General features: G+C 48.4%; 1 protein-coding gene across 1 annotated transcript; it reads left to right on the forward strand.

Moving 5' to 3' along the window:
* The first annotated feature begins 1,873 nt into the window (after positions 1 to 1,873).
* Positions 1,874 to 22,979, forward strand: Tnfrsf13b (TNF receptor superfamily member 13B). The gene is made up of 5 exons (XM_015992492.3): positions 1,874 to 1,926; positions 12,251 to 12,377; positions 14,404 to 14,649; positions 20,397 to 20,576; positions 20,981 to 22,979. Exons 2-5 carry the CDS (start codon positions 12,272 to 12,274, stop codon positions 21,202 to 21,204), a joined length of 756 nt encoding a protein of 251 aa, XP_015847978.1. The 5' UTR covers positions 1,874 to 1,926; positions 12,251 to 12,271; the 3' UTR covers positions 21,205 to 22,979.
* The last annotated feature ends 4,003 nt before the right edge of the window (positions 22,980 to 26,982 follow it).

The following is a 26,982-nucleotide window of genomic DNA, read 5'->3' on the forward strand; positions in this document are numbered from 1 at the left end:
CCTGGGTCTTCTGAACATCAGCCAGTGCTTTTAACTTCTGGGCCTTAACTTCAGGCCATGACTTCCTTCCCTTCCCTTCCCTTCCCTTCCCTTCCCTTCCCTTCCCTTCCCTTCCCTTCCCTTCCCTTCCCTTCCCTTCCCTTCCCTCCCTTCCCTCCCCTTCCCTCCCTTCCCTCCCTTCCCTTCCCTTCCCTCCCTTCCCTTCCCTTCCCTCCCTTCCCTCCCTTCCCTTCCCTTCCCTTCCCTCCCTTCCCTCCCTTCCCTCCCTTCCCTCCCTTCCCTCCCTTCCCTTCCCTTCCCTCCCTTCCCTTCCCTTCCCTTCCTTCCCTTCCCTTCCCTTCCCTTCCCTTCCCTCCCTTCCCTCCCTTCCCTCCCTTCCCTCCCCTCCCTTCCCTTCCCTTCCCTTCCCTCCCTTCCCTTCCCTTCCCTTCCCTTCCCTTCCCTTCCCTTCCCTTCCCTTCCTTCCTTCCTTCCTTCCTTCCTTCCTTCCTTCCTTCCTTCCTTCCTTCCTTCCTTCCTTCCTTCCTTCCTTCCTCTCTCTTCTCTTTCTTTCTTTCTTTCTTTCTTTCTTTCTTTCTTTCTTTCTTTCTTTCTTTCTTTTTTCTTTTTTCTTTCTTTCTTTCTTTTTTGAGGCAATGTTTCTCTGTGTAGCCCAGCCTGTCCTGGAACTTACTCTGTAGAACAGGCTGACCTCGAACTCAGAGATCCACCTGCCTCTGCCTCCCAAGTGCTGGGATTAAAGGTATATGACACCACCACATCCAGCCTGATTTTTTTTTAACATGGGGGCCTCCAGTCCCATTTATGTTGGTTGATATAAATGGCAGGAGTCCCTTCTCTTTTGAGGATGAATAGAATCCTGATGTTTACACACACCACAGTTTTCTTATCCAGTCACCCACTGACGACATTCAGGTTGACTCCCTATCTGGGCTACTGTGAACAGTACTGCAATAAACTTTCAACTGTTGGGCTTTCTATCCCTGCAGGATTCTGAAGTCCTGGGAATATAGATGGAGTCAAAGCCCGGGGTGATCAGGGCTGTAGCACCGATTTTTCCATGTTGCTTATTGGAGGATTCATTGTGTGCTGCCAACTTGCTGTGAGAATGGGCCTGCGGCGGCCAGGTATGATGGAGCATACCTAAAATCCCAACTCTCTAGAATCTGAGATGGGAGAATTTTGAGTTCAACTTGGCCCTGGGCAGCTTCGTGGCACCTGTCTCAAGAGAACTAAAAACCAAACAAACAATGATCAAGTGACCGTGTGAATGAACACATGCTATTCTCACGATGACTCAAAGATCCATTTTTCAGATGAGAACATGAAGGTACAAGGTCACTGCGTATGTAAGCCAACACCAAGGCCTTGGACCCTGAAGCAAAGTCCAGATCTGCAGGGTCTGCCCCAAACATAGGCACCTAATGACCTGGGGCAATCTCAGATGGCTTCCTGGGAGAGGTGATACTTCAATGGAGAATTGTAGAAGGGACAGCAGGAACTGACCAGGCAGCACACAGGATGAGGTAGTCCAAGAGGAGGGAAGGACTGGGGGAGGGAAGGCTATTTCGGGAAGACAAGAGCTGTTTGGGCGGCCTAGCCTGGAGAATGGGCACTGAACAGGAACCAGGCCCCTGAAATGGGCCAGGGAAGATCTAGACGTGCCCAAGCCTTGTCATCTCACAGCCAGGGCAAGCTAAGCTGCTACTGCTGCGCCAACAGGGTCAGATCACCCACCTGTACTCCCTAGACTGAGGCGCAGGCGCAGGTCAGCAGGCTGCCTTATTTACATGCCCAGGTCGAGGGGAAAACCCAGGAAGTGTGGCCTAGGCCTAACAAAATCTCAGGCTAATAATAAACGCCCTGAGTAATGAGTGGCGTGGGCCAGGGCAGGCAGGAGGCTGGAGCCAGTGGCACAGGAGCGTGGTGAGTAGCCAGCTGTGGTGGGTGAGGGCCAGGAAGGTGCTCTGGGGGCTGGGGATCCAGCAGTGTCACCACAGGGACAAGCTAGGGCCACTCAGCTTTGGGACAGCCCCAGTCCTGTACCTGGGAGAGGGCTCTGGGTTCAGGTCTTGCCTGCCAGGGGGTCATGGGGTCAGCCAAACAGGTAGGGGCTTCTTTTTGTGTCCACATGCTCCAGCTGTTCTCCTTGTGCCCTGGATGGTTTTTTAAGTGAATCTGATAGATTTGAGATATCTTAGCGTCTAGAACTCGGTCCCCACTTAACTGTCATGAATTTCTAAGAACTCTTAAAGAACACCTAAGGTGTTGTGCACGAAGTGTCTATGGTGTCCTCGGTGGCCAAGTTCAGCCCAGGTCCTTCGTGGCCCACAGGAGAAATTGGGTTCCATGTCTCAGCCTCTCTCTGTCACCATTCTGTCTCCTTCTTTTCCTTGTTGATGATTGTTGACAAATCAGAGTTGTTTACGTGTAGAGGTGATGGGGTTTTAGGGTTACTTCTAAGGCTCGCCATCAGGACTCAGGGCTCACAGTGGCTCCACCTATCCCCACACGCAGACTTAGCTCAGGCAGGCCCTTCCTAGAATTTTTGTCTCTGTCCAGCAACCATGTCCACCAAGGATGCCAATACATAAGCTTCACAGAGAATCCCATGGGGCAGTGACCAGGGCCACCTTGACCCAAGAGGAAATGTTAGAGGACCTGGGACCAGGAGTGAGGAGTCAGCCAGAGTGCTCTGGAAGCCACGGCAGCTTCTTGATGCTGCAGTGAGGGTTGAGATAGGTGGAGAGTTCACGCTACCGCTGTTAGCACACTTGCCCTGGGCCTCGGGTGAGCCGCCTCTCTTGACCTACAGAACGGCTCTCGAAACCACAAACCTGCTCTCAACCCTTCAGACCCTCTTGAAGAGCCACAAACAAAGGCTCTGGAAAGTTAAACGTAACAAAAATCCCCTGGCTTAGAAAATATTTTAGCATTTCTTATATTTGTACCACTATGAAATAGGTACATATTCTTTTGGCTCATAGTTCCTCTATAACAATAAATGTTAAAACAGTTACACATGAAATTAAAAATAGAAAACTATTGGCCAGGTGTAGTGGCGCACACCTTTAATCCCAGCACTCAGGAAGCAGAGGCAGGTGGATCTCTGTGAGTTCAAGGCCAGCCTGTTCTACATAGTGAGTTTCAGGACAGCCAGGGCTACATAGTGAGACCTTATCTAAAAAAAAAAAAAAGGATAATAATTAATAATAATAATAGAAAGCCATTAAAATGAAAGTAACCACCTTTATATAGTTCACATAACAAATAATTTTGTTTTGCTCAAGTGGAAAAAATGTTTTGTATGAAAATGAAATAAACCACAAGTATTTGGTTTAATAGCAAAAAGCTGTACTTTGGCCCTCACTGTGTTCTTACAACTGTCTGAGTGTTTCGTTCTAATGGCAGCGTGGAACTGCTTGCTCACATTGGCATCTGACTAGTATTCAAAGACTCGAGGAGTCTTTCCTTCCTCTTTCAAGGTATTCACAACAGCAGCCAAACACGCCATGTGTCCAGCTTTCAAAGGGTGGGAACTGACAAATTCGAGGGTTCAAAGTTGCCTTCCTTAACACCTGCAGTAAGGGGTGAGGAATGCCATCAGCGTGGAGCTTGGGACAGAAGTACCTGTAGCTGCACCCCGGCTTTGACCTCACGTTCCTCTGTAAAGGAGCCCGCCGCAGCACCACACTGCAGACACGCTAGATCTTTCTGTGTGATGCAAGCCGCTGTCCTAAGTTTCTTTAGCAGGTTTCAAACAAATCTGTCACAGCGGTCTTCCATGACACAGCAGCTGCCATCATGTCAGGAGGCCTTTAGGAACTGGAGGTCCTGCTGACTGGGCTTCAGGGTCCAGGGGAGTCTCTGTGTTGATCTGAGCCCACTGCACGAATCTAGTTTATGAGAGCGATCCCTCCTTCCCTGCTATTCACCAACAGATCTGTCTTCTCAAACCTGCCTTGGCTGCCATCATCCTTGGGGGGTCTTCTGCCCATCCTAGGGCTTGGGTGGTGCTTCTGGGCTTTCCACGGATCTGGGTGGTGGGTGAGAAAGAAGGGTGGACACAGCTCCTTCCCGTCGATTAGCTGGCATTTGCCCTCTGTCAACCTGCATCTCCCTGTCAGATCTGGTGGCTGTGGTGGCTACAGACCTCCAGTGGGTCGTGGAGCCTCTCACGCTGGCCTGCTCATCTAACTCGCTCCACAAGGAGACCAGGAGCTCCACTTAAAGCAAATGATTTTGTGTCACAATTGTACAGCTATCAGCACAATCTAATTTTAGGAGGTTTCCAAAACCCCAAAAGGAACCCTGTCAATCTTCATTCTCCCACCTCCAGTCTCAGACTACAGCTGATCCACCTCCCAACTCTAGAGATTTGCTTATTTGGAAGATTTTGTATCAGCAGCGTCACTTGGTGTGTGCTTTAACATACAATTAAGGTTTTTATTTGTTTGTTTGTTTTTCGAGACAGGGTTTCTCTGTGTAGTTTTGGTGCCTGTCCTGGATCTTGCTCTGTAGACCAGGCTGGCCTCCAATTCACAGAGATCTGCCTGGCTCTGCCTCCTGAGTGATGGGATCAAAGGTGTGTGCCACCATCACCTGGCCCATTCTTTAAAGTTTTAAAGGTGTAACCCTTAGTCTTTGGTCAATTTTGAGTTATTTTATAATGGTATTTGGTAAGTACTTAACTTGAGTCTTTTGCATGTGTCTGTCCAGCTTTCTTTCCAAGATTGATTACTGTAACATCTTAACCGTATGACATCCTAATTTGAATGATAGCCACTCAATTGAAAAGACTGGGTCTTGCCCTTTTGAATGCTCATGCTATTCCTGTAAAGAAGCCATCTGCTCATCCCTGCAAAGGCTTCTTTGTGCCCCCCATCTGGCTGCACTGGACCCGTCTGCACCGGTGCCACACTGCTGGCTGTGGCAGCTCTGTGCCGTCTCAAAACCAGGAAGTGTGACTCTTCCCGCTTCCCCCTTCCTTTTAAGATTATTTTGACTGCCCAGTTCCTTGCAATTCCATTCGAATTTTTGGGATATCCTTTTCTATTTATGCTTTAAAAAACTTGTTAGGATTCTGTTATAGATTATATTATTGGTAAATTGTTTGGGGCCGTATTGACTTCTTAAGTCTTCCAGTCTATGAACACAGGTGTCTTTTGACTTGTTTAGGTAATTTCTTTCTACAATATTCTATAGTTTTTGGCATATACTTCATCTTCTTGGTTAAACTTATCAAGTATTTTATTCCTTTTTGTGTCATTATAAGCTAAATTGTTGCTTAGTTTCCTTTAGTGTTGTTCTTTGCAAGCCTATGAAAATTCAATGGCTTTTGATGGTTGATCTTTTTTTTTTTTTAAATCTTGTAACTATGTTTTTATCAACAGTTTTATAGTCCTTTTTACTATAAGATCATGTCTTCTGTGGACAAAGATGAACTTACCTTTCTTCATTCCAATTTGGATACCTTTATTTAGTATTATCATTATTATTTTGCCCATGTGCCAGGGTTAGGGCAGGCTTCTACTCTAATTTTATCTGTATCCAGCAACCATGTCCACAGATACATGTTCACCAAGGACACCAATACCTAAAGTTTCCTGGAGAATTGCATGCGTCATTGACCAGAGGCCACCTTGACACAAAAGAAAATACCATAGGACCTGGGACCGGGAGTCAGGAATCAGCCAGAGTGTGTAGTCACCCCAATACCAGGCTGAGCAAAAGAGAGTGAAGGTTACAGTCTTGCTTTGTACCTGGTCTTACCTAAGAGCTTTTCAGTTTTCCCCAGGAGTACATTAATGTCTGTAAAATCTTTTGTATATGGCCTTTCTTATGTAAAAGGTTTGTTTTTAATCTTAGTTTATTACATCTGGCGTTTTCTTGTTTTCATTTTGTTTAATTAGAAGATGTTGGGTTTTTGTCAAATGCCTTTTCTGCACCCATTGGGATGACTGTGTGGTTTCCTTCTTTATTCTTCCAATGTTGTACATTCGGTTTTGTAGAACTGAATACTTGCAGCAGTCTAGGAACAATCCCCTTTGATTCGGTATGCTGACGTTTTGTTGAGGAACTTGCACTTGTATTCATGGACATATTGGTCTGGGGTTTTCTTTTCTTTTAATGCCTCTTTGGACCTTGACCTGTCGGGTAATAGTTGCAAATTTGCATCTGCTCTCTGAGCACTATGTGCACCAAGTGTCTTGCTCTAGGCTTTTACTTTAAGTCTTCTGTGTCCTTTGATCTAAATGCTGGGGTTGGGTGTGGCTAAAGGGGGAGACCGCCTAGTGCTCTAGTCCCTGGGCTCCGTGGGAACCACCACCACAAACAAAAACAAAGCTTCTATAAATAGCATATAGATGAATCTTGTGGGTTTTTGCAAATCTGTCTGCCCGTTTCTGCCTTTAAGTAAGAGAGTTCAGATCATTTACATTTAATATTTTTTTCTGATGAAGATTTATTTCTGCTGTTTATATATTGCTTCCATTTTATTTATTTTGTGCATGACTGTGTGTATGTGTGGGGGCTTCAGTGCCATGGAGAGTGAGTGGAGGTCAGAAGACAACTTGTGGGAGCCGATTTTCTGTTTCTAATTTAAGGGTTCAGGTGATTGAACCCAGGTCATCAGGATTGGTAGTGTGTACCTATACCCACTGAGTCAGGGCACTGGCCCACCCTCTTTTATGTAGATTTCTAATTTATTTTCTTAGTGATTATCTTAAAGATTAGATTTAACAAATTGATCTTGTGATATCTCAATTTGAATATCTACTTAGTTTCATTAATATGCAAAACTCTGTTCCTAAAAATCTCGGCCCCTTTCCTTTGATGTTGTTATGTTACATATTTTCTCTTTGAGCACCAAATGACTATTAATATAGGTTTTTAATAATTGTTTTATGCAGTGTCTATTAAATTATGTAGAGAAATAGGAGTTTCAGCTCATAACAAGGATGCAGCAATTCTTGCCTTTATAAAGCTTATCTTGGCGGGTCTGGCGGTGCAGCCCATGATCTCAGGTACCCGAGAAACTGAGGCAATAAGATCACAAGTACAAGGCTCTCTCTTGGCTAGAGAGAGGGTTCAAAGCTACCCTGGGCCAATTTAACAAGGCCTTGTCTCAAAATAAAACAAAGAAAAGAGCTGGATTTGTGAAGCCCTAGGTTCAGTCCTCAGTACCACACGCAATTGAGTGCACACACAAGCACATACACACACACACACACACACACACACACACACACACACACACACACACATACACACACACACATATTAATTGACTACCCAGACATGGTGGCTGGTGCATTCCTTTAATCCTAGCGCTCAGGAGGTATAGACAGTGAGTTCCAGGCCAGCTAGGGCTACATAAGTAGACCTTGTCTGAAAAAATAAAGTAAAACAGAGATTGGAGACACGGTTCAGCAGTTAAGAGCGCTAGCTGCTCTTCCAGAAGACCTGAGTTCAGGTCTCACTTGGCAGCCCACAGCTTTTGGTACCTTCAGTTCCAGGGGCTCTGCAGGCACCAGGCATGCACTCAGTACAGAGACGTACACACAGGCAAAACACCCATATACAGAAAAAGAAAACAAAACAAAAACTCATGTTTTCTTGTGCAGGGACCTTTAGTAGTGTTTCTCATCCTTTCTTGGGCTCCAAGGCACAGTCCAGCCACTTTCATTACAGAATGAAGGACTCTTGGTAGCCTTTGGTGCCAGAAATGTGATCTCTCAAATTTTCTTTTCCCAGAAATGTCTTAATTTCTCCTTCATTATTGATAGGCAGTTTTGCTCAAGACAACTTGTGTCTGGCAGGTCTTTTCTTCCAGGCCTTTAGATCTCTTATCCCATTCTTTCTCATCTCCATTAGTTTTCCAGAGGGTCCCTTGTACATAATGAGTTGCCTTTCTTTTTATTTTTTTTTTCTTCATAATGATGAGTGTATACTAGGATGGGGGAGAGAGGAGAGAGAGGGTGTGTGTGGGGGGGAAATGTACATAGGTATGAAGGCCCATGTGTCATACATGGCACACGTGTGGAGGTCGGAGGAAACTTAGGCAGAGTCAGCTGTCTTCTTTAACCCCTATGGGGGCTCCAGGGGTCAAACTGAGCTCGTCTTCGGGGCTTGCGCAGCAAATCCATCTCCCTGGCAACGGGTTGCTTTTGTCTTGTACTTTCACAGTTCTCTTTATCCCCAGGGTTCTGTAATTTCATCGTAAGGTTTCATGGTACCGGTTTGAGGTTTTTCTTCCCTCCCTCCCTCCCTCCCTCCCTCCCTCCCTCCCTCCCTCCCTCCCTCCCTCCCTCCTTTACTCCTTTCCTTTCCTTTCCTTTCTCTCTCCTCCTCTCATCTCCTCCTCCTCTTTCCTCCTTTCCTGGCTTTCTCTCTATGGTCCTAGGGACTGAACCTAGGGCCTCACATGTACTAGGCGAGTGCTCTAGCACTGAGCTGGATTCCAGCCTTTTAAATTTGTATTTATTTTATTTACTGCTTTTAGTTTGGAGACAGTCTTGCTAAGCTGGGGAGCCTGCCCCAGCCTCCCGGATGGCTGGAGTCATAGGCCTGCGGAAAGCCCGATGAGCTATGATGCTGAGTGTCTTTGCCGGTGCCTGTGGCGATTCTGTCTTCTTTTGGGAAGTGTCTGCTCAAATCTTTTACATGCTCTTAATAAGACTGAGGGTTGCCGGGTGGTGGTGGCGCATGCCTTTAATCCCAGCACTTGGGAGGCAAAGGCAAGTGGATCTCGGTGAGTTTGAGGCCAACCTGGGCTACAAAGTGAGTTCCAGGAAAGGCGCAAAGCTCCGCAGAGAAACCCTGTCTCAAAAAAAAAAGAGTTATATTGCCAGTTGTGGTGGCGCACGCAGGTAGGATTTGCTGAAGGAGGCAGAGGCAGGAGGATCACGAGTTCGAGGCCAGCCTGGGCTACACATTAAAAAAAAAAGATTGAGGGTTTTTGTTTGTTTAATAACGAGACACTTCAGTTCACTGCCATCTGGATGCTGCCTCTTGTTGGTCCTTGCTGGGCTCCATGTGAGCAGTTTGCTCCAGTTTTGCAGCCAGTGTCAGGGTGGCTGTCTGCACGGACTGTGCACAGAGCCCTGGCGTTTTATTCAAGAATGAAGCAAAAGCCCACACAGGCCGGGCGGTGGTGGCGCACGCCTTTAATCCCAGCACTCGGGAGGCAGAGCCAGGCGGATCTTTGTGAGTTCGAGGCCAGCCTGGGCTACCAAGTGAGTCCCAGGAAAGGTGCAAAGCTACACAGAGAAACCCTGTCTCGAAAAACAAAACAAAACAAAAAGCCCACACAGATTGCCAAGTAGTGAGAAAACTCTGCAAAAGCAATAGAAATGAAAGCTCACACAGATTGCTACATGACCAGAATACACTGCAAAAGAGCAGTGGCCACAAGAGTGAAGAAGATACTCAAGAGCCCCAATCACTGTTTGGGGCTTTCTTTCACAGGGTTCAAGAGAAGGAGGAGTTTGGTGTCTAAGGGTGTAATATGGGCACTTCTCTGTTTTGATTGCTAGATTAGGTCATATAACCATTTTTTTCTATTGCACATGTCTCTTCCTATAGTGCATCTGATTTTAGTCATATGTGTAACCAATTATGAATGTGCATAAGCTGGTAAATAAGGGGTGCTCCCAAAAAGTTCCTGGCCTGAGGAAGCAGTTTTGTCTTACCAGATAGGCACCCAAACCCAGTTCAAGTTGGATTGGCCTTGCTGTTCTTCCTACGGCTACATTAGGAATATGTTTGAATAGAAGCTACATTTGATGGCTGTTAGGGGCAGAGCAACTTAAGTTGTTCAGAGAGAGGTGTAGTTCCACGCAGGTGGGGGTCTGAGGTTGTCAGTACATTGTTTGAAGAGGGGTGGGTATGTAGTATGTACAGGCGAGGGGGCTGGGCAACCAGGAGACAGGCTTGCATAACCAAAACCAAGTACCCTAGGCCACCAAACTATCTCTGTGTTTGCCTGCCTTGGTGACGCCAGCTCTGTGACTAAGGTCATCTTGCTCCAGTGTGACTGGGTGTCACTCTGCCCACTGTGGCCCAGTGCTCCTTTGGTCCTGTGTGATTGGTCATGATCCTGGCCACTGTTGGAGAGACTTTCCCACAGAGGGTGCCTTTCGCATCTCCCCACAGTCCATTTCCCCATCCATGTTTGCCAACCTCTACCAGCCCCAGGGTGGAGGGAATGAGTTTTACATGCCTGACACGGGGTGCTTAGGTGCAGGCTGGAGGAGGGGAGGGAGGAAGGCCCATGTCAGGAGGCAGAGTCTCCTCACTCCCAATGCCAGGACACCTCGTGCTGCCCCTGGGCCTGCCGACTTCCGGAGTGTTGCTCCCACCTGCTGCTGCTCACTACCCTGTCTCTGAGGACTTCCGATGGAGCTACATGCCGCCTGACGGTGGCACAGGAGGCACAGGCCTCTGCTCAGCTTTCTTTCATTGAAGAATAAACAGACACCTTGAAAAGTGTCGTGTGGGCAACATGCCAGACAGGGTCTTCCACCCACAGTGACAAGTCAGAGTGGTTACTCTTCTCCTGGGAGGTAGCCGCAGGAGTCACTAGGTACAGGAAGTGCGTTCAGTCTCGGTGTGGGCTATAATGATGTCTTTTACACCTGAAAAAGACATGGGCTTTATACAAAGCGTCATTGCGATGTTTCATGTATCAGTGAATAAGGAAAGGGGAAGCTGGGCGGTGGCGGCGCACGCCTTTCATCCTAGCACTCGGGAGGCAGAGGCAGGCAGATCTCTGTGAGTTCGAGGCCAGCCTGGGCTACAGAGTGAGTTCCAGGACAGGCTCTCGAAAAAAAAACAAAACAACAACAACAAAGCAAACACACAAAAAAGAAAAGGTGGAAGAACTCGACACCGAGTGCCTGCTGTAGGTGTGGCACTGGCCAGGCCTGCTTTTAAAAACTTTGTTCATTTAGCGGACACTCTACTAAATCCTGAGGACCCACCCCTGGACAGAAGGGCAGGACCAGGCCTTGCCAAATGATGCCCATGGTGAATCTAATCAATGGTGGGAAGCAGCCACACACTCATGGATGCCACGGCCACAGTGAGGAGCAAGAAGGGGGTGCGTGGTAGTGGGAGGCAGTAGGGTCCCCTGAGGTCCATGCTCTGATGCTCAGAAAGGAGGAGGGTCTCAGGAGGCAAGGAGATCGAAGAGATGAAGGAGCCTTGGCTGGATGAGGCATACTGTCCTGGGGCTGGAGGGATGGCTCAGTGGTTAGGAGCACTTACTGCTTTTGTAGAGGACCCAGGTTTGGTTTCAAGCACCCACATAAAGTAGCACACCTATGACCTATGACTCCAGTTCTAGGGGATGCAATGCTCTCTCCTCACCTCTACAGACACCAGGAGTATATATGGTGTATAGACATACATATACACAGACATGCATAAAATTAAAATAAAGCAATCTTTTTTTTTTAATAAAAAAAAGATACTTTATTCTCTGTGCATGAAGGCCTCCACATGGACCACTAGGCAGACAATGGTAGGTACCTAGGCACATGCCTGCCCACATGCAGACCAGCACACAGGCCTCACAGACATACAGGCTTATAGGCAGACATACACAGACAAGCTGGCAAAAGTGAACACTAAAGCCCTTGCCTCTGACCTCAAAACCATATTTATAGCGAGTCACACAAAAATGGCATTCTTCAAAGACAGCTAGAGAAGAGATGACATCATCGTTTGCTTTGGATTCCCCAGACATCCAGTGTCAGGTATTTTATGCTAACTCATAGACCCCTGATGTCTACCATTAGCCATCTCAGCCCATGCTGGACGTCTATATCAGTGCCAGGTTGTCTAAACATAAATTGGTCCTTACAGCCCTCAGTATCTCACAGTCCCCTATGGGTTTCCCACCGTCCCCTATGGGTTTCCCACAGTCCCCTATGTTTCGACAGATGTCAAGGATGATGGGGAAATAAGCAGAGACCCTGGGGAGGAGGCCTGGTACACATGGAGGACAATGTGGGGACAGACAGGGTGCAATTGTATCAGGGAGGGACCCTCAGAGAAACCAGTTATAAACGGGAACCAGGATAAAAAAGTGAAGAACCCACCCCGGATTGCAGCTGGGGTTGGAAGCCGACTTTGTCTGGCTGCTCTCTGCCTGCTGAGACAGAGACTGTCTCAGAATGCGGCAGGAGAGGCCACCTGGTTCTGTTTGGCCATCTGCTCTCCTAATGCTCCATCTCTCTCTCCACAGGACTGGTGGCTAGGGGTGACCATGACATCCTGCCCCAGAGAGCAGCACTGGGACCCCTTGACCAAAACCTGTGTCTCCTGTGTCTCCTGCAGTCAGAGGAGTCAGCGCACCTGTCCAGACTTCTGCAGTGAGTTTTGGAGTCTGAGCACGGGGGCCATTCCCTCGCCTGCCCCAGAACCTCTCTGGTCCATCTGCAGCCAGGGGGAGGAGCAGGGATGGAGGAATGATATGCCACATGCTCTCTTTCTCCTCAGCCTTTCAGCTCTTTGTACATGGCCATTCTTTCCTGCCTCGTGCCCTTGAAAATTGCCTGCTCCCCCGCCTGGAATGCATTTCTCTAATCTTCTCTTAGCTTCTTCTCACTCAGCCTTCAGTGAGTCTTATCGATATCCTGGAGGATTTCTCTGACTACATGAGGAAGGAATTAGTCCTTCATCTCTATTTCCTCCTTAAAAAATGTTTTTAAGTTTATTCTTTGGTAATTCAAGACATAATACATTCTCTCTCTCTCTCTCTCTCTCTCTCTCTCTCTCTCTCTCTCTCTCTCTCTCTCTCTCCTTTTTGACAGGTCTTATTATGTGACTCAGGCTAGTCTTGAACTTGAGATCCTCCTGCCTCAGCTTCTTTGTACTGGGATTACAGGTGTGTACCACCTCCCCACTTCTATTATTGCTTTGCTGTGAAACATTTTACTATGGAAACCATCAAATATATAAACATGGGGACAGGAGAGCACAGCACACCCACATGCATGTCTTCAGAAATTGTTAAAACTTACCCTTTTCATTTCCAATCCCATTTTTTTCCATTCATGTGTTTTTCAAACATTTACTGATTATCTCTCAGTTTTAAAACTTAGTTTATATGTGTGTGTGTGTGTGTGTGTGTGTATGTGAGAGAGAGAGAGAGAGAGAGAAAGAGAGAGAGAGAGAGAGAGAGAGAGAGAGAGAGAGAGAGAGAGAGAGAGAAGATACTTTTGGTAGTCAGTGCTCTTCTTTCACCATGTGGGCCCCAGGGATCAAACTAGGTAAACTAGGTAGTCAGTCTTGGTGGTAAACACCTATCCCATTGAGCCATCTGGTCTACCCTTGTATAGTTTAAAGACATTTAAGACTCCTTTAGTCTTAAAGAGGGAAAGCTTGCGGCTTCAGGGGGGTCTCAATCCATGTCACTTAGCTCTCTATTTCTGGGCATGTGCTGGAGGTAGCTTATTGGGGAATAAGTGGATAGTGCCCCCCTTCCCGGATGGACTTCCTCCAAGTAGGCCTATGTCCTGCCTTCCTGGCTGTGAAGCTGTGGGTGGATTCACTCACCCGGGAGATTAGCTTCCCATGATCTCTTCACCAGATGGGACCCTTGGGGGCAACACTACCTGTGTAGGTTGCTGTGGTTCCCACGTGTTACCAAACATATCACCACGGACTTTTCCAGCTCCCTCCCCAGCTCTCCAAGGACGGTTCTGGCATTTTCTCTTCTATTCCTTCCACTAACTTGAAGTGCATTTCTCCTTCAGGAGATTTGAAAATTCAAATAAACAATTTATATGACAATATAATCACCTAGATATTAATTTTAAGATGTGTAGAGGGGGCTGGAGAGATGGCTCAGCAGTTAAGAGCACTTGCTAATTTGCAGAGGCCTCGGTCCTGATGCTGACACCCACACCGTGGCTCACAACCATTCCGAGGAGTCTCATACTCTCTTCTGAACTCCACAGGCACCAGGCACACATGCGCTGCACATACATACATGCAGGCAAAGCACTCATGCACATAAAAGAAATCTAAAAAATTTAAATATATGTAGAAACCCACCATGTTTGGAAACTAAGAAGTTTGAAGAATTTATGGATCAAAGAAGAAACAACAACAACAACAACAAGAAACAGAAACTGTAGCCGGAAGTTTGGGGCTCTCGTTACAAGAAACATCTTGAAACAGGAAGATACGTATAAATATAGATACAAATATCAGAATGTGACTCTTACAGCTAGAGAGCACCCAGAGGGCACAACTGTCCTGGACTTGCTGTTTTCACATTGAACTATGTAGCGTTGTTTGTTTTTGTTTCTTTACTTCGACAGAGTTTATTGTCAGACCCCAAGCGCCTAACAGCCTGTAACACCCAGTAGCATTTTTCTTTCTGTCTCACAGAGTTCCTCGGTTGCCGCAGAGAGCAAGGCAAGTACTATGACCACCTCTTGGGGGGCTGTGTCAGCTGTGACTCCACCTGCACACAGCACCCCCAGCAATGTGCACAATACTGTGAGAAAAAGGCCAGAAGCCAGGTGAACTTCCAGCCCGAGCTCAGGAGACCACAGGCCAGGGAGGTGGAAGCCAGGCCAGGCAACTCAGGAAGACACCAGGGATCGGAGCAGGGAGCCTTGCAGGCAGTCCCAGGTAAGTGACTAGAGGTCAATGCCTATGGTACCTGAGGATCAAGATGGGTAGGAGACCAGGCAGCCGGCTGCAATAACAAGTGTCTTTGGTTCAAGAGGCCTAGACTCTAGGCAAATAGCCAGAAGCCAGGGAGGTCACTCCAGGGTAGAAAAATTATTGAGACAAAAATTTCAGAGGTCTATGGGTCACTTTAATACACATGCATGGTGTATACTGCTCAAATCTGATGCTTCAAACATGAAACCAAGTCTTTGTAGTGAAATTATTCCAAATCTGTCTAAGTTTTCCCTTGATACTGTGCAGTGCTGGACCCCGATCTCCATGGTGCTAGTCAAGTGGCCAGCTGCTGAGCCATGCACACATTGCTCTAGCTTCTGAGACACCCAACGCATTGGCATGGTCTACCCAGCCTCCCAGGTTGTCCCTTTCTACGTAGCCTCTCTGAGCATCTCATTCTATGGGAGCAAACAGGGCCCAGCCCAGAACAGAGTTGAAGAGAATGATTCCACAGTGCCTGGTGGAGGTGGCAATTTTTTTTTGGTAAATGAAAGAATTAAATAATGAGAGGGAAATGAAAGAATAAAAACTCAGGTCAACCGTGATGGCGAAAGCTAACATTTATTTGTCTGAGAGGTGGTAGCCCAAGACAGCATCTGAACCTGCAGAGGAATGCAGATTACATGGTGTGTGTGTGGGGCGGGGTGGCACTCTAAGGGTACAGAAGGAAGAGGGAAGGGTCTTGCCAGGGCCAGAATGAGGAAGTGAGCTACTCTTCTACACGAACTGTTTCTTGGAAGAGCAGGATGGAAGATTGGTCACTTGCTTTCCCCTGACCCTCCAGGGGATTAGCTGCTTTCTGAGAATCCCATGGTGGCAGATTTCCTGGGAACTTGGGCTTGTTTTAGGGTGTCAGCTTTGCATGAGGGCCTAGGGGTGAAGTTTCCTTTGATCCCAGATCCTATACATATAAGGGATGGGGGTGCTGTTTTCTGTCTACTTTCCGATGGGGGAGCATCACCTCGGGGTTCTCACGTCTAGAGTGACTCTAGAGGGGATGTTGTCCTCATCTCGTGTGGGGGACCAGGGGATGGCAGTGATGCAGTCTAGGAGAAACTGAAGAAAGTGTTGAAAAGACAGGGTAAACTGAAAGTGTGAGCCTGTTAAGGAGGAAGGGGATAAGAGGGGAGGAGCCAGGATGGGCAGGAACCAGGAGTCCATCCAGAGGAGGCTTATGGCTGAGATTTCTGTGCCCGGTCTGGAACCAGTTTTGATCTGTTGGCGTAGAAGGAACATTGTTCCCAGAGGAGGGCCTGGCGTGTGTGGAGCTGATCTGGAATTTCAGGCTGTCTGAGAGTGGCTGAGACAGGGAGGTTAAAGAAACTCCTTTAGGCCGGGCGGTGGTGGCGCACGCCTTTCACCCCAGCACTCGGGAGGCAGAGGCAGGCAGATCTCTGTGAGTTCGAGGCCAGCCTGGTCTCCAAAGCGAGTTCCAGGAAAGGTGCAAAGCTACACAGAGAAACCCTGTCTCAAAAAACAAAAGAAAAGAAAAAAAAAAAAAGAAAGAAACCCCTTTATTGTCCTGGGAGGATGCCCAGAGTGGCGAGAAGAGGGGCGAGTTGGACGGCCCGCTTTGCTCTTACTGATGCAGGTGTTATTGATGCAGGGATTAGGGCTCCGTGGGGGACGAGGGGAACGGTGGAAACCGATGGGTAAGTATAGGTACCAGTCCAGCCCCTGGGCAATCACACATATGAGACACTTGCCTGGCAACCCCCAAAGAGCCGCGCTTTATAGGAAAGACAGGGGACGGTGTCACAGTGCTTGTCTGGTGTTCGATGATTCCCTCTGCAGGGCGCTTTAGGTTGATCCGGTCGCCACAATGGAGGCGTGTCCCAGGAACACGGCAGGGCAGCGAAAGGCTGCAAGCTGACTGGGAAGACAGGTCTGTCTATTTCAGCGAATTAATTAGTTCGTTCTGAGCTGGGAAAGGTCGAGGGAACACTGGGGTTCTCTAGGAGCCCACAGGCCGTGGCAGCAGCGTCAGGTTTGAACGGGAATGGGTGGTTCCGGATTTGAAAGGATTTTCCTACAATGGGGAAGGCAGGTCTTCCTCCCTGTCCCGCGGTATTCGGAACCGGAAGAGGATTCAGACAGATGGAAAACCGTGGACAGTGCCGGGGGGCCGTTGGTAAGGCCGTGGTTCAGATAGTCCTGTGAGCAAAGGTGGCGATGGTGAGGATGGTGATGGTGGTGATGGTGGAGATGGTGAGGATGGTGAGCATGGTGATGGTGATGGTGGTGATGGTGAGCATAGTGATGGTGATGGTAAGGATGGTGATGGTGGTGATGTGAGGATGGTGAGGATGGTGATGATGGTGATGGTGGTGATGGTGAGCATAGTGATGGTGATGGTGGTGATGTGAGGATGGTGATGGTGGTGATGGTGGCAATGGTGAGGATGGTGATGGTGGCGATGGTGAGGATGCACTGGTGAGGCTGGAGGAGACTGGCAGGAGTGGACGCAGGGTAGTCCTGTGATGCTGGCTTATTTCTGACTGGGGAGGAGCGAGTTTCCCAAGGTCTTGGTGAGGATAAGCAGCCCAACCCATTTAGGAAGTCCCTCTTTACTGTGTCACGGGCCCCCTGGGAGCTTTCTGGGAAGTGAAGGCCTGGGTGTGAGGCAAGCCGGTCCGGGAGTGGGGCAGGGAACGCTTGATTAGCAGTTCGAGACCAGTGAGACACCCAAAAGTGGGGCAGAGGGGAAAACCCTCTACAGAACAGAGGGGGACTTGGGGGCCCAGATCCAGTTTCTTCTGAAGAGCCAGGCTTTGATTTTTAAGTCTTGGGAGGGTCTTTTCCTCTAATTTAGGGTTGGTCATTTTGTTTCTAGTTGGTTTTTTGTTTGTTTGTTTGTTTTGTTGGGGCAGTGTTCTTCTATGTAGTCTCAGCTGTCCTAAAACTTGCTGTGTAGACAACACACCTCAAACTCACAGAAATCCACCTGCCTCCGCTTCCCAAGTGCTGGGATCGAAGGTGTGAGCCTCCATGACCAGCAAGGGTTGGTTGGGACAGATTTGAACAGTGACAGGGTAGCTGACTGGCTCATAACTGTGGCCTCCCACTCTGGCTTTGAATTCATATTGTAGGGCCAGGCCATCAGCAGGGTCCCCACTGAGAAACACCAGTCGGTGTTTGTTTTAAGCTGCTGGTCTTTTGCCTCAGGTAAGAAAGAAGCCGCCATCTTGGAAGTTCGCCATCTTTACTACCTAGACATGGCCCTCTCCCTATCTGTCTGCCTACCAGAGTCTGTCCAACTAGTTCCTCATCCTCCCTTCTCAGACATCACCCTAACTGCTGAAGGGCTTGGAGGCACAGGATGCTCTAACTGCTTATGCGCTGGCAAAGGGGTGATGTAGAATGGGCAGCATTTAGAGCCCCTCAGAGGAGGGTCCATCTGAGGGACCATAACACTTCACAGACAGGGGCAAAGCTCCGGAACATTAGACAGTCGAGTGATGAGAGTGTGCAGCCTTGGCGTGAGCTATGTGAGCAACAGAGCATCTGCAGCACACAAAAAGGAAGACTGTTCACTTATTACAATTCTCACTGGGGGTGCAACGAAAATGGTTGGACAGGCCAAAGAACACGTGACAGACTCTGGGTCAGTGAGACTGATGATTTGTTACCCTCATCAACAGGGTGGTGTATCTACATGGAGGAGACCATGTTTAAGTTCAGAGGTCTCCTCTATTGCAACCTCGGGAGGAATGTTACGAGGCAAAGTTAGGGGCTGGGGATTTAGCTCAGTGGTAGAGCCCTTGCCTAGCATGCGCAAGGCCCTGGGTTCGATCCTCAGCTCCACAAAGAAAAAAAGAAAAAAAAAGATAAATAAACTATGAATCACTTTTAAAAAAGAGGCAAAGTTAATGAGAAAAATGTAACATGTTTTGTTTTGTAATCATACAACCGGGTGGGCCGTGTACAAAACCCTACAGAAAGAATAGTTGTTTGTTACAACAGACTCCAGTTTGTATAAGGAGTGAATGCTGGAAACTGAGAGAACTCAAAGTCAGCGTCGAATCGACAACTAAAAAGAGAGATAGAATGACATCAGCTCTTTTTTTTAAATAGGGTTGTCCAGTAATGTCTCACAGACACTACATGGGTATCCTGAATAATTTCCCCAAACCTGTGAGTGTGAGGTACAAAATGTCCAGAACAGGCCTGTCAGTGCATAGAGATAGAATGCAGATGAATGTCACTGGGGGCCAGGTGAGAGGAAATGGGCAGGGACCATGAATGGGACACGACGTTTTCATTGGAGATAGAAATAGTCTCAAATTAGGGGGTGGAGATGGTTGTGCAACTTCATGAATGTGCTTAAAAAAAAAAAAAGGAACATTCAAAATTCACTAAGTGGTGTATGTGATGATTTACAAATTACATCCCAGTTTTTAAAACAAAGGTACTGACCCCCCCCCTTTATCTTTGACCCCCTTAATCAGGGAACAGAAGAATTAAGGAAAGTCCAGTATAAAAGCACCTGGCACCCAGAGCAGGCTGAGCTATTATAGCAACATTATGCTTTCTCAGTGAGAAAACATTTCAAGCACTCAAGAGATTAATAAAGAAAAAACTTCTGAATAATAGTGTGTGATTAATTCTGGCCAATGCACAAAAGGGAATCTGCCCTGAACAGAAAACCCCCTCAATTTATATAGGCTCAAGGCCCCTAGTTACACTTCGAGCAATTATACATTGTTCTACAGAGACAGGTTTCTAAGGTTTGGATGTTTGAACAGACGGGGAGATTTACAGTGTAAAGTATTGTCCTAGTTATCCCAGACAGACCAGCCCTGCTTTTCCCAGGCAGCTGTTAACTGGGTCCTCCTGCCTGCCGGCAGAATTCTGCTCATCCTGATTAGAGGCTCGGGGATGATTAGCATTCCCCGCCAGGGCTGTCCTCTAAACTGCCTGACAGACCAGTGCTCATTGTTAAACATCTACTTTTGTTCAATTTAATGTTTTCTGAGCAAGTTTATTGATAAACCCTATATAACATAAGTTTATTACTTCCACTCCCTCCTTCAAGGGAGTGGTCCCCCCACTTTTCTAGCACAGAGTATACTCTAGTCCCCAAACTGCAGGACCTAGGGGATCATTTGGAAAGAGCAGTGTCAGGAGCAGAGAGCTGTGGCCTGGGACAAGGTCTTAGTCCCTCATCCATAGCCTGAGGTTCAAGTCTTGAGCTGTTATGTGTCCGATGCCCCACCCTGGAGTCCTTCTGCTTCACACCTGCACCCAGACTCCTTAGCCATCTCCCTGGTCCTGATTTCAAGTCCAAGCTCACCCTGGTGTTAGGAGGAGTCATCCTTCTTGGACTGCCATTCTTACATACAAGCATGCACGCATCTGTCTCTGGGTCTGCCTATCTCCAAAGCATGTGGAGAGAACAGAACAGGCCAGCCCCAGAGAGGCCCAGCTTTAAGGTCTTGGAAAAATGTGCTATCAGTTTGGGGCAGAAGGGGCCAGGTCCCTCAGAAAGCATAGCAGTGACATCTTGGGGCCAGGAAAGGAATCTCATTGTTTGGGCCTAATGAGGTAAAAAGAAAGCCCATGGTAGGGCGGGGCACTTAGTCTTCGAATGGGGGAGGGTATGATTAGCTACAGGCCTGAACATAACACCTTTGTGAGAAGGGTACACTGGGTGGGTGCCCCCCCCTGAACTCCTGTTCTTTGTCTTTTAGCATCCACAGGACTGAGGCTGAGCAGCGACCAGCTGGCCCTTGTCTATTGCACACTGGGGCTCTGCCTCTGCGCTATCTTCTGCTGTTTCTTGGTGGCCTTGGCCTGCTTCCTCCGCCGTAGAGAGCGGCTTCCGAGCCAGTGTTCAGGGCCATGTGGGCCACAGGCAAAGTCTCCCCACCGTAAGTACGGAAAGCCAGGCCCCTTTCAAGCACAAGCACCAACAGTCTCCCCTTCCCTATCCACCGCTACCCCTACTTCCGGGCAGACAGGTTCTGAGTCCACTGGAGTGGCCTGGGCATCCTGAAGCATCTCCGAGAAATCAGGTTCAAACAGCAGGATCAGGAGAAAGAGTGGGTGTCAGGTTGCTAGCTTTGGCTTTGGCAGGAGATCCAGAAAGGGGGGGGGGTCACCCAGGGGCGGGAGCTAGATGATGTCGGGGTTCAGGGAGAAGTGAACCTAGCCTTGACAACCTGCTCAGGGGCACGGCACGCAGGACGAAGAGTCCTGGGGTGGCGCTGGGTTCGGGGACCAAGCAGTGTGGCGTGGCCCTCGGTGCCTACAGCACCCTCTTCTGTCCCCTCAGGCCCAGCGATGGAGGCTCGCAGTGAGGTGGCCTTGCCACCCCAGCCTGTTGAGACGTGTAGCTTCTGCTTCCCGGAGCGCAGCTCACCCACACAGGAGAGTACGCGCACGCTCGGGATTCTCGGCTTGGCGGGCACAGCAGCCCCGCAGCCTTGTGTGCGTGCATCGGTTGGCGGCCTGGGTGTCGTGCGTGTGCCCATCGGGGACGCTGGTCCGGGAGCCTGACAGCCAGTGAAGGAGACAATGAAGAAGATGGAGTGCGAGAGGAGGGGAGGAATGAAGAAGAGACTAGGGGAAGAAGACACAGCCCGGAAGAGAGACAGCCCGGCTGCACCCACCGCAATGAAGCAACCACCTGCAGCGCCCACATCCCCAGCACCACCTGCGCCACTGTGTCCCCATACTTTAGGCAGAGCAGTCAACCCGTGCGCTCCTCTTTAGTGGAGAAAGATGGAGAATGGCCGGCACCTGGAGCATTGTTCTCATAGCTGTTACAAACAAGGGTTCTTCCCTAGGGCCTTAGACAGATAGCTGAGTGCAGTTTGTATGTGTTTGTGAATTAAATAATTTGCATGTGTATGTGCAGATGCTGGGTTGTGTCGTGTGCATGTGTACATGAATCGTGTGTCTGTATAAGTCACGTGTATATGTATGTGTGTGAATTCGGTGCAGGCAAGTATGTGTGTTCACATGTGTGTGTGGCCGACGTGATGTAGCCAGGAAGGTGAGGGCCTCCAGGTGAAGGCCAACCATCTAAAAGAATGACGAGTGTTCCCTGGACCTCACCATGAGTATGTTCAATTGCACTCATTTTAACGAGCACCTATGCTTCTCCTTCTAGTTGCATTTAAACCTCCAGGTGCATGAAAATATCCTCAGAAGCGTTTTCCCAGCAAGCTGAAGTGTGCCATTTCATCCTTCCTACCCTGGTACTTGGCAGACCTACCTACCCCAAAGGCCACACAGCAGGGGCCCCTGTTCTCACTACCCATAGCCAGCGGGCTGCACAGGAATAAGGCTGCCGTTCACAGCAGAACAGATGGCAGCGCTAGTAACGCAAAGCAGCTGTCCAGAGTTTGGAAGGCGGCAGTCAAGGTGACTACAGAATTGGCTCTTCCTGAGGCTGCACGTGCAGTCTGTCTTTGGCTTCTTACCCCCGTGTCACGCTAAACTTTCTCTCTCTCTCTCTCTCTCTCTCTCTCTCTCTCTCTCTCTCTCTCTCTCTCTCTCTCTCTCTCTCACCATTCTGCCTTTTAGACTGTATGTTGTGATCCACCTAATGATTTCATTTTGACTTCTCTGTAAAAGTTCCATCTCCAAGAAGGGCCACATTCGGAGCACTAAGGGTTAGGATTTCAACATAGTGAGTTTTCGGGGACAAATTCAACCCACTACAGAGGTCCTAGGAGCTCTTTGTTGACAAGTTGGCATCCAACAAGTTCTTGTCCAAGATGTGTCTCATCAAGTACTGAGCCAGCCTACATCATTACCATGACCACCATGGTCAACCTCCTACAACAGGTTTGCTAGGAAGCCTCTGACCCCTGCTACAGACACATGCTGGCTGTGGGCTGAGGAACACCCCAGCACATGCTCAGAGTCAGATGCCAATGCTCAGCTTCTCTGGGAGATAAACCTATTTCCAGTATGTAAGATTTGTGGTTTTACAATTCTGCTCATCCAACCCCAAGGAGCTGTGAATACAAGATGTTTCTGGAACTGGGGTGGGGAAGAAGAGGTACCAAGACACAGGGTGCTGAGAACCCAGCTTCAGCTTCAGTTAAGGGCAATATTGAGAGTGTTTGGTCAGCTTTTCAGAGGCTCCTCTGTGTAATTTTTTTTTTTTTTTTACTTTCTCTTTGTAAAGAAAGGGCTCTTTTGCCAATTTTATCTGTTGTTTTGGGTCAGCATGCAGAATATAGCCTGATTTGACTTGCATGGTCCCCTTAAACAAATTTTTTTATTAGTATATACTAATTGAATAAAACTGGTTTTGCTGCAGCTTTTTCACGCCTGTATACAATGTGCTTTGGTAGTCTCCCCTACCCCACAATTCCCTCCTTTCACTGGTCTCTTCTCTACATAAATCAGTACTGTTCTAATTACATGTCTTTAAAAAAATATCTAGGGTATGGTGATTTAGCTCAGTGGTAGAGCGCTTGCCTAGCAAGCACAAGGCCTCAGTTCGGTCCTCAGCTCCAGAAAAAAAAAAATCTAGATTCTGTAAATGTGAGAAAACCTGGTGTTTGTCTTTCTTAATCGTATTTTCCTTAATACGATTTCTCATTGCAACCATTTTCTCGAAGATGATAAATTTGTATTCATTCACAGCCTCTTCATTTCTTGATTTTCTTACCTGGGATTTTGGGCCAGCCTCCCTTAGCCTCTTTGATGATATTTCTTCCCACCATGGATCAGTGTTCCTGTAAAGGACCAGTTGTGGCCAGCCAGTGGTGTGCACTGTGGCTGCACTGTAGGGTAAAAAGGGCCAGTGAAAGCATACCCTGGCCCTGAGACCAGAGCCGAGGAATTATACTCTACCCCTAGCCAATTCAGGACTTGAAATTCAACGAATCCCTGAGCACAAAACCTAACCAATCCCTGAGCATAAAAAACAGCCAACCCTTGAGTATGAAATCCAACCAATCTCTGAACTTGTCCCAAGAAGCCCTGCCCCTAAGAAACTCTATATAAACCCTGAACCTGTTCAGTTTGTTGCTGCCTTTTCCCACCCTGGCAGAGGCGGCCACTCCCCTGGATTCCTCCCTCCCAATAAATCTCCAGTGAGGTTTGTTGTTCGGTGTGACTTTGTGGTATTCGCTGGCTCCCAACTCCAGGAGAGCTGAGCAGAGCTGTAACAACCTCACTGGGGAAATCCTCCAAAGCTGGAGCAGAATTGTTACATTTGCATTAGGGAAACCTTTCCTGCAGCAAGGACTTTAAGGCTCTGCTGGGGAAATTGGTCCCTGCGGGAACAGAGCTATAACACTTGTTGGGATACCTTTCCCTTCAGAGCTGTAGCACTCGCACAGCAACTGTTCATCTTCCCCTGGCCTTACACATCTTTGTCATCTTTTTTCCCCAGTGGTCTGAATGTGATGTTTAGGGGTTCCTTGTTTTATTTATTCTGCTTTGGGTTCTTTTAAGATTTGTTTGATGTTTCTCTTTCTCTCTCCTGAATCTTCGAGCTCTGAGGCCCCGTTGACTTTGTGGTTCACTCTGGATCATTCCCACTACACCTCAAGTTCTGTTTCTTTCTTCACCTGCTGAATCTCCTCTTCAAGGCGTCTAGGGCAGACACTTGGTCTCTGACCACAGCTGCTTGTTTCCTCCAGACTCTTCCTGATAGCTTCCATCTCTCTGCTGCAATCCCCACCTACTCAAACACCCTGCCCACCTGTCTGCTTCTGTCCACGTGTCTGTCTCTAGACAGTGGGCTTTTCATTTGCTCTGTGGTATTGTGCCACTTTTGACTGACTGCCAGACATGTGCAGAAGACTGGAGAAGTACCTTCATTTCTGCCGATCCATTAGCCATCATAATCCAGTTATGAATTGAGGTGGGATTGGGTTGTCACCTTGCTTACTCTCGGGGCCCCACTGGCTTCACATTCCCTTAGTGCTGCTGGCCTCTTGACAGCAACGGACTTCAGCATGTTCCTGTTCTACCTCAGCTTTACGCTTTTCTCCTGGGGCTCTGCCACATGGAGGGTCATCTGTTTCAGATGACTGTTGTCATCAGAATGAGATGGGGAGCATCTACTGCCTTGCTGCTCTCTCAGGCTTAGGCAGTCCAGATACTCTCAGACCCAGGACAGACATTCTCACTAACACCTCAACACCCCTCCCTCAACAGCAGTAGCCCTTTCATGCCACTCAGCCACAGCAGAGGATACATCCTTTCCCCTCCACCCAACCCCCGTGGCTCTTGGCCTGTACCCTCAGGCCAACCAGCTTTGCTGCCTTTTACTCAGCAGCTCCTGGAGTCTGGTGAGCTTCATGCATTTTCTGCCACAGTGGCTGAGGGCCTCTCTGGTCTCTGTGCCCAGCATGTAACGGGTGGTATATGGAGAACCTGTGGTGGGTGTGAGTTCCCTTTGTGCTGAGGTGTGTTTGCATGAGGTTGCACCCTCCCCACAAGGCTTTAGTGACCAGAGAGGCATTATAGGGATGGAAATGAGGTCTGACTGGTGTGCAGAGGGACCTTCTGGAGGTGGTGTCATTTAGGTGATGCCAGAGTAGAGCCTAGTGACTGAATCCTGGTGGCGTTCTAAGAGGGATCAGAAGAGATGTGTGCTCACACACAGTTCCATGCTGCCTTGGGGCTCGGGGACATCTTTTCTCATGGCAGCCCTGTTAGTGGTACCACTGCCAGCTGCAAATGGGTCTGTGCACCTTGTCTGCAGTTCCCACTCAGCTGACCCACATATAACCAGGCCCTTGGACTTTCTAGCCTCTGGAACCATGAGGAAGTAAACCTGTATTTCTTTTAAGTTTCCCACAGATAGAGAATTGTAGCAAGTGAGATGCACTGACACTTTCCTGGCTTCAGACCATCGAATCTGCCCATGGCTCACTGCACTTCCATCAGAAGCAGGCTTTGGAGATGACACTTTCTAGCCATCCCGGCACCTGCCTTACTTTACAGACGAGGGACTGTAAGTCACATAGGACCCGTTGCTAGCTAACACAGGACACACTGCCAGGGCCACTGGAGTCCTGGCTGCAGTCTGGTCTCCTGAGAAATGCTTTCCTGTCATCAACTGCTTTCTGTGGGAGACCAAGCTGGAGAGGGCATTATGTGGGGCTTTAATCAACATTGGCCTTCACATTTATTGCACAAGGAACATGGTAAAGCAGTGACTTAACATTTCATTCAGGTGGGTGGAAAAAGCAGCTTGTTTCCTGGTTGGCAGGGGAACATGTGAACTCAGAGGAGGGAGCAGGGCCCTTCCTGTAGACTGGTCTAGGCTGGTGCTTCAGGCTTAATATAGTTAAAATGGACCCCCACACCTTCCTGTTTCATGATCTTTTATGCCTGGACTAACTCAAGGACCTGGAATTCAGGGACTGAAAACATGTTCCCTTGTTGCAGGGGGATTGCCTGTTTAAGCTAAGAGCGGAGTCTCCCAGGAACTGCCTTTAGTGAATGAAAGCCTCCTTTCTGGGGACACCCTTCACCCAGGGCAGGGCCAAGCCAGGGTGTGCAGTCCCGCTCTGTGCTTCATGAACCTGCAGAGCATCCTGCTCCAGAGCCCAAGAAGCTGGGTGCGGTCTGCCCACTGCCTGGGACTCCATGTATTCTGAGCACTCAGCCCTAAGGTAGCAGCCATCCACTATCTCAGACAGTCTCAAGATATGAGCTCTGGTCCATCCAGAAGATGGGAGCTGCTCAAGCAGGTGGCGTCTTTTCCACATTAACACTGGGACCGGATGCCTAAGGAAGGAAAATCTGTTTCCAGATGGGTCTCCACCATGAGATGCTGTTGGGAATGAGTGGCATCAGCCCCACCCCTCCCACTGTTTTGTGTGGTGGAATCTGTGACTGGAGTTCTCAAGATTGGATGTACTGGGATTCCAGTCAGTCAAACAGTGCTCTGTGCTAGAAGCTGCACTTTCACTCACCACCACGCTGCCAACTCTGCACCAGCCTGGCAGAGGACAGTGGCAATGGCTTCTGCTCCCATCACCTCACCTGCTGGCTGGACTTTGGGGAGAACTGATAAATGGAAGTGATGGGATGTCTGAGGCAGGCTTCATATTAGAACTAGAAACCATTATGTAATGCTGGTGTGCCTCACAAGCCAGTGCAGCATTGGACCGAGGGATTATGAAACCTGCTCAATGTTACGCTTAGAAATGAACTCAGATTTGTTCTTATTTCTCTTGTCCCAGAAAATCTGAGTGTTTTGTTTAAATGGGCTTTAAAAAATTATTTTTTTGTGGCTTTCACACCACACATCTCAATCTCATTCATCTCCCCATCCCTTTGTATCCGCCCTTT

The sequence above is a fragment of the Peromyscus maniculatus genome, chromosome 8 (assembly GCF_049852395.1).
Source record: "Peromyscus maniculatus bairdii isolate BWxNUB_F1_BW_parent chromosome 8, HU_Pman_BW_mat_3.1, whole genome shotgun sequence".
NCBI lineage: Eukaryota > Metazoa > Chordata > Mammalia > Rodentia > Cricetidae > Peromyscus > Peromyscus maniculatus.

Excerpts from the sequence above, each read along its gene's own strand:
- Tnfrsf13b (XM_015992492.3), top strand. The coding sequence starts at position 12,272 with ATGACATCCTGCCCCAGAGAGCAGCACTGGGACCCCTTGACCAAAACC. Across the intron at positions 12,378-14,403 it reads CACCTGTCCAGACTTCTGCA|AGTTCCTCGGTTGCCGCAGA; the intron begins GTGAGTTTTGGA and ends TCTGTCTCACAG. Across the intron at positions 20,577-20,980 it reads ACAGGCAAAGTCTCCCCACC|GCCCAGCGATGGAGGCTCGC; the intron begins GTAAGTACGGAA and ends CTGTCCCCTCAG.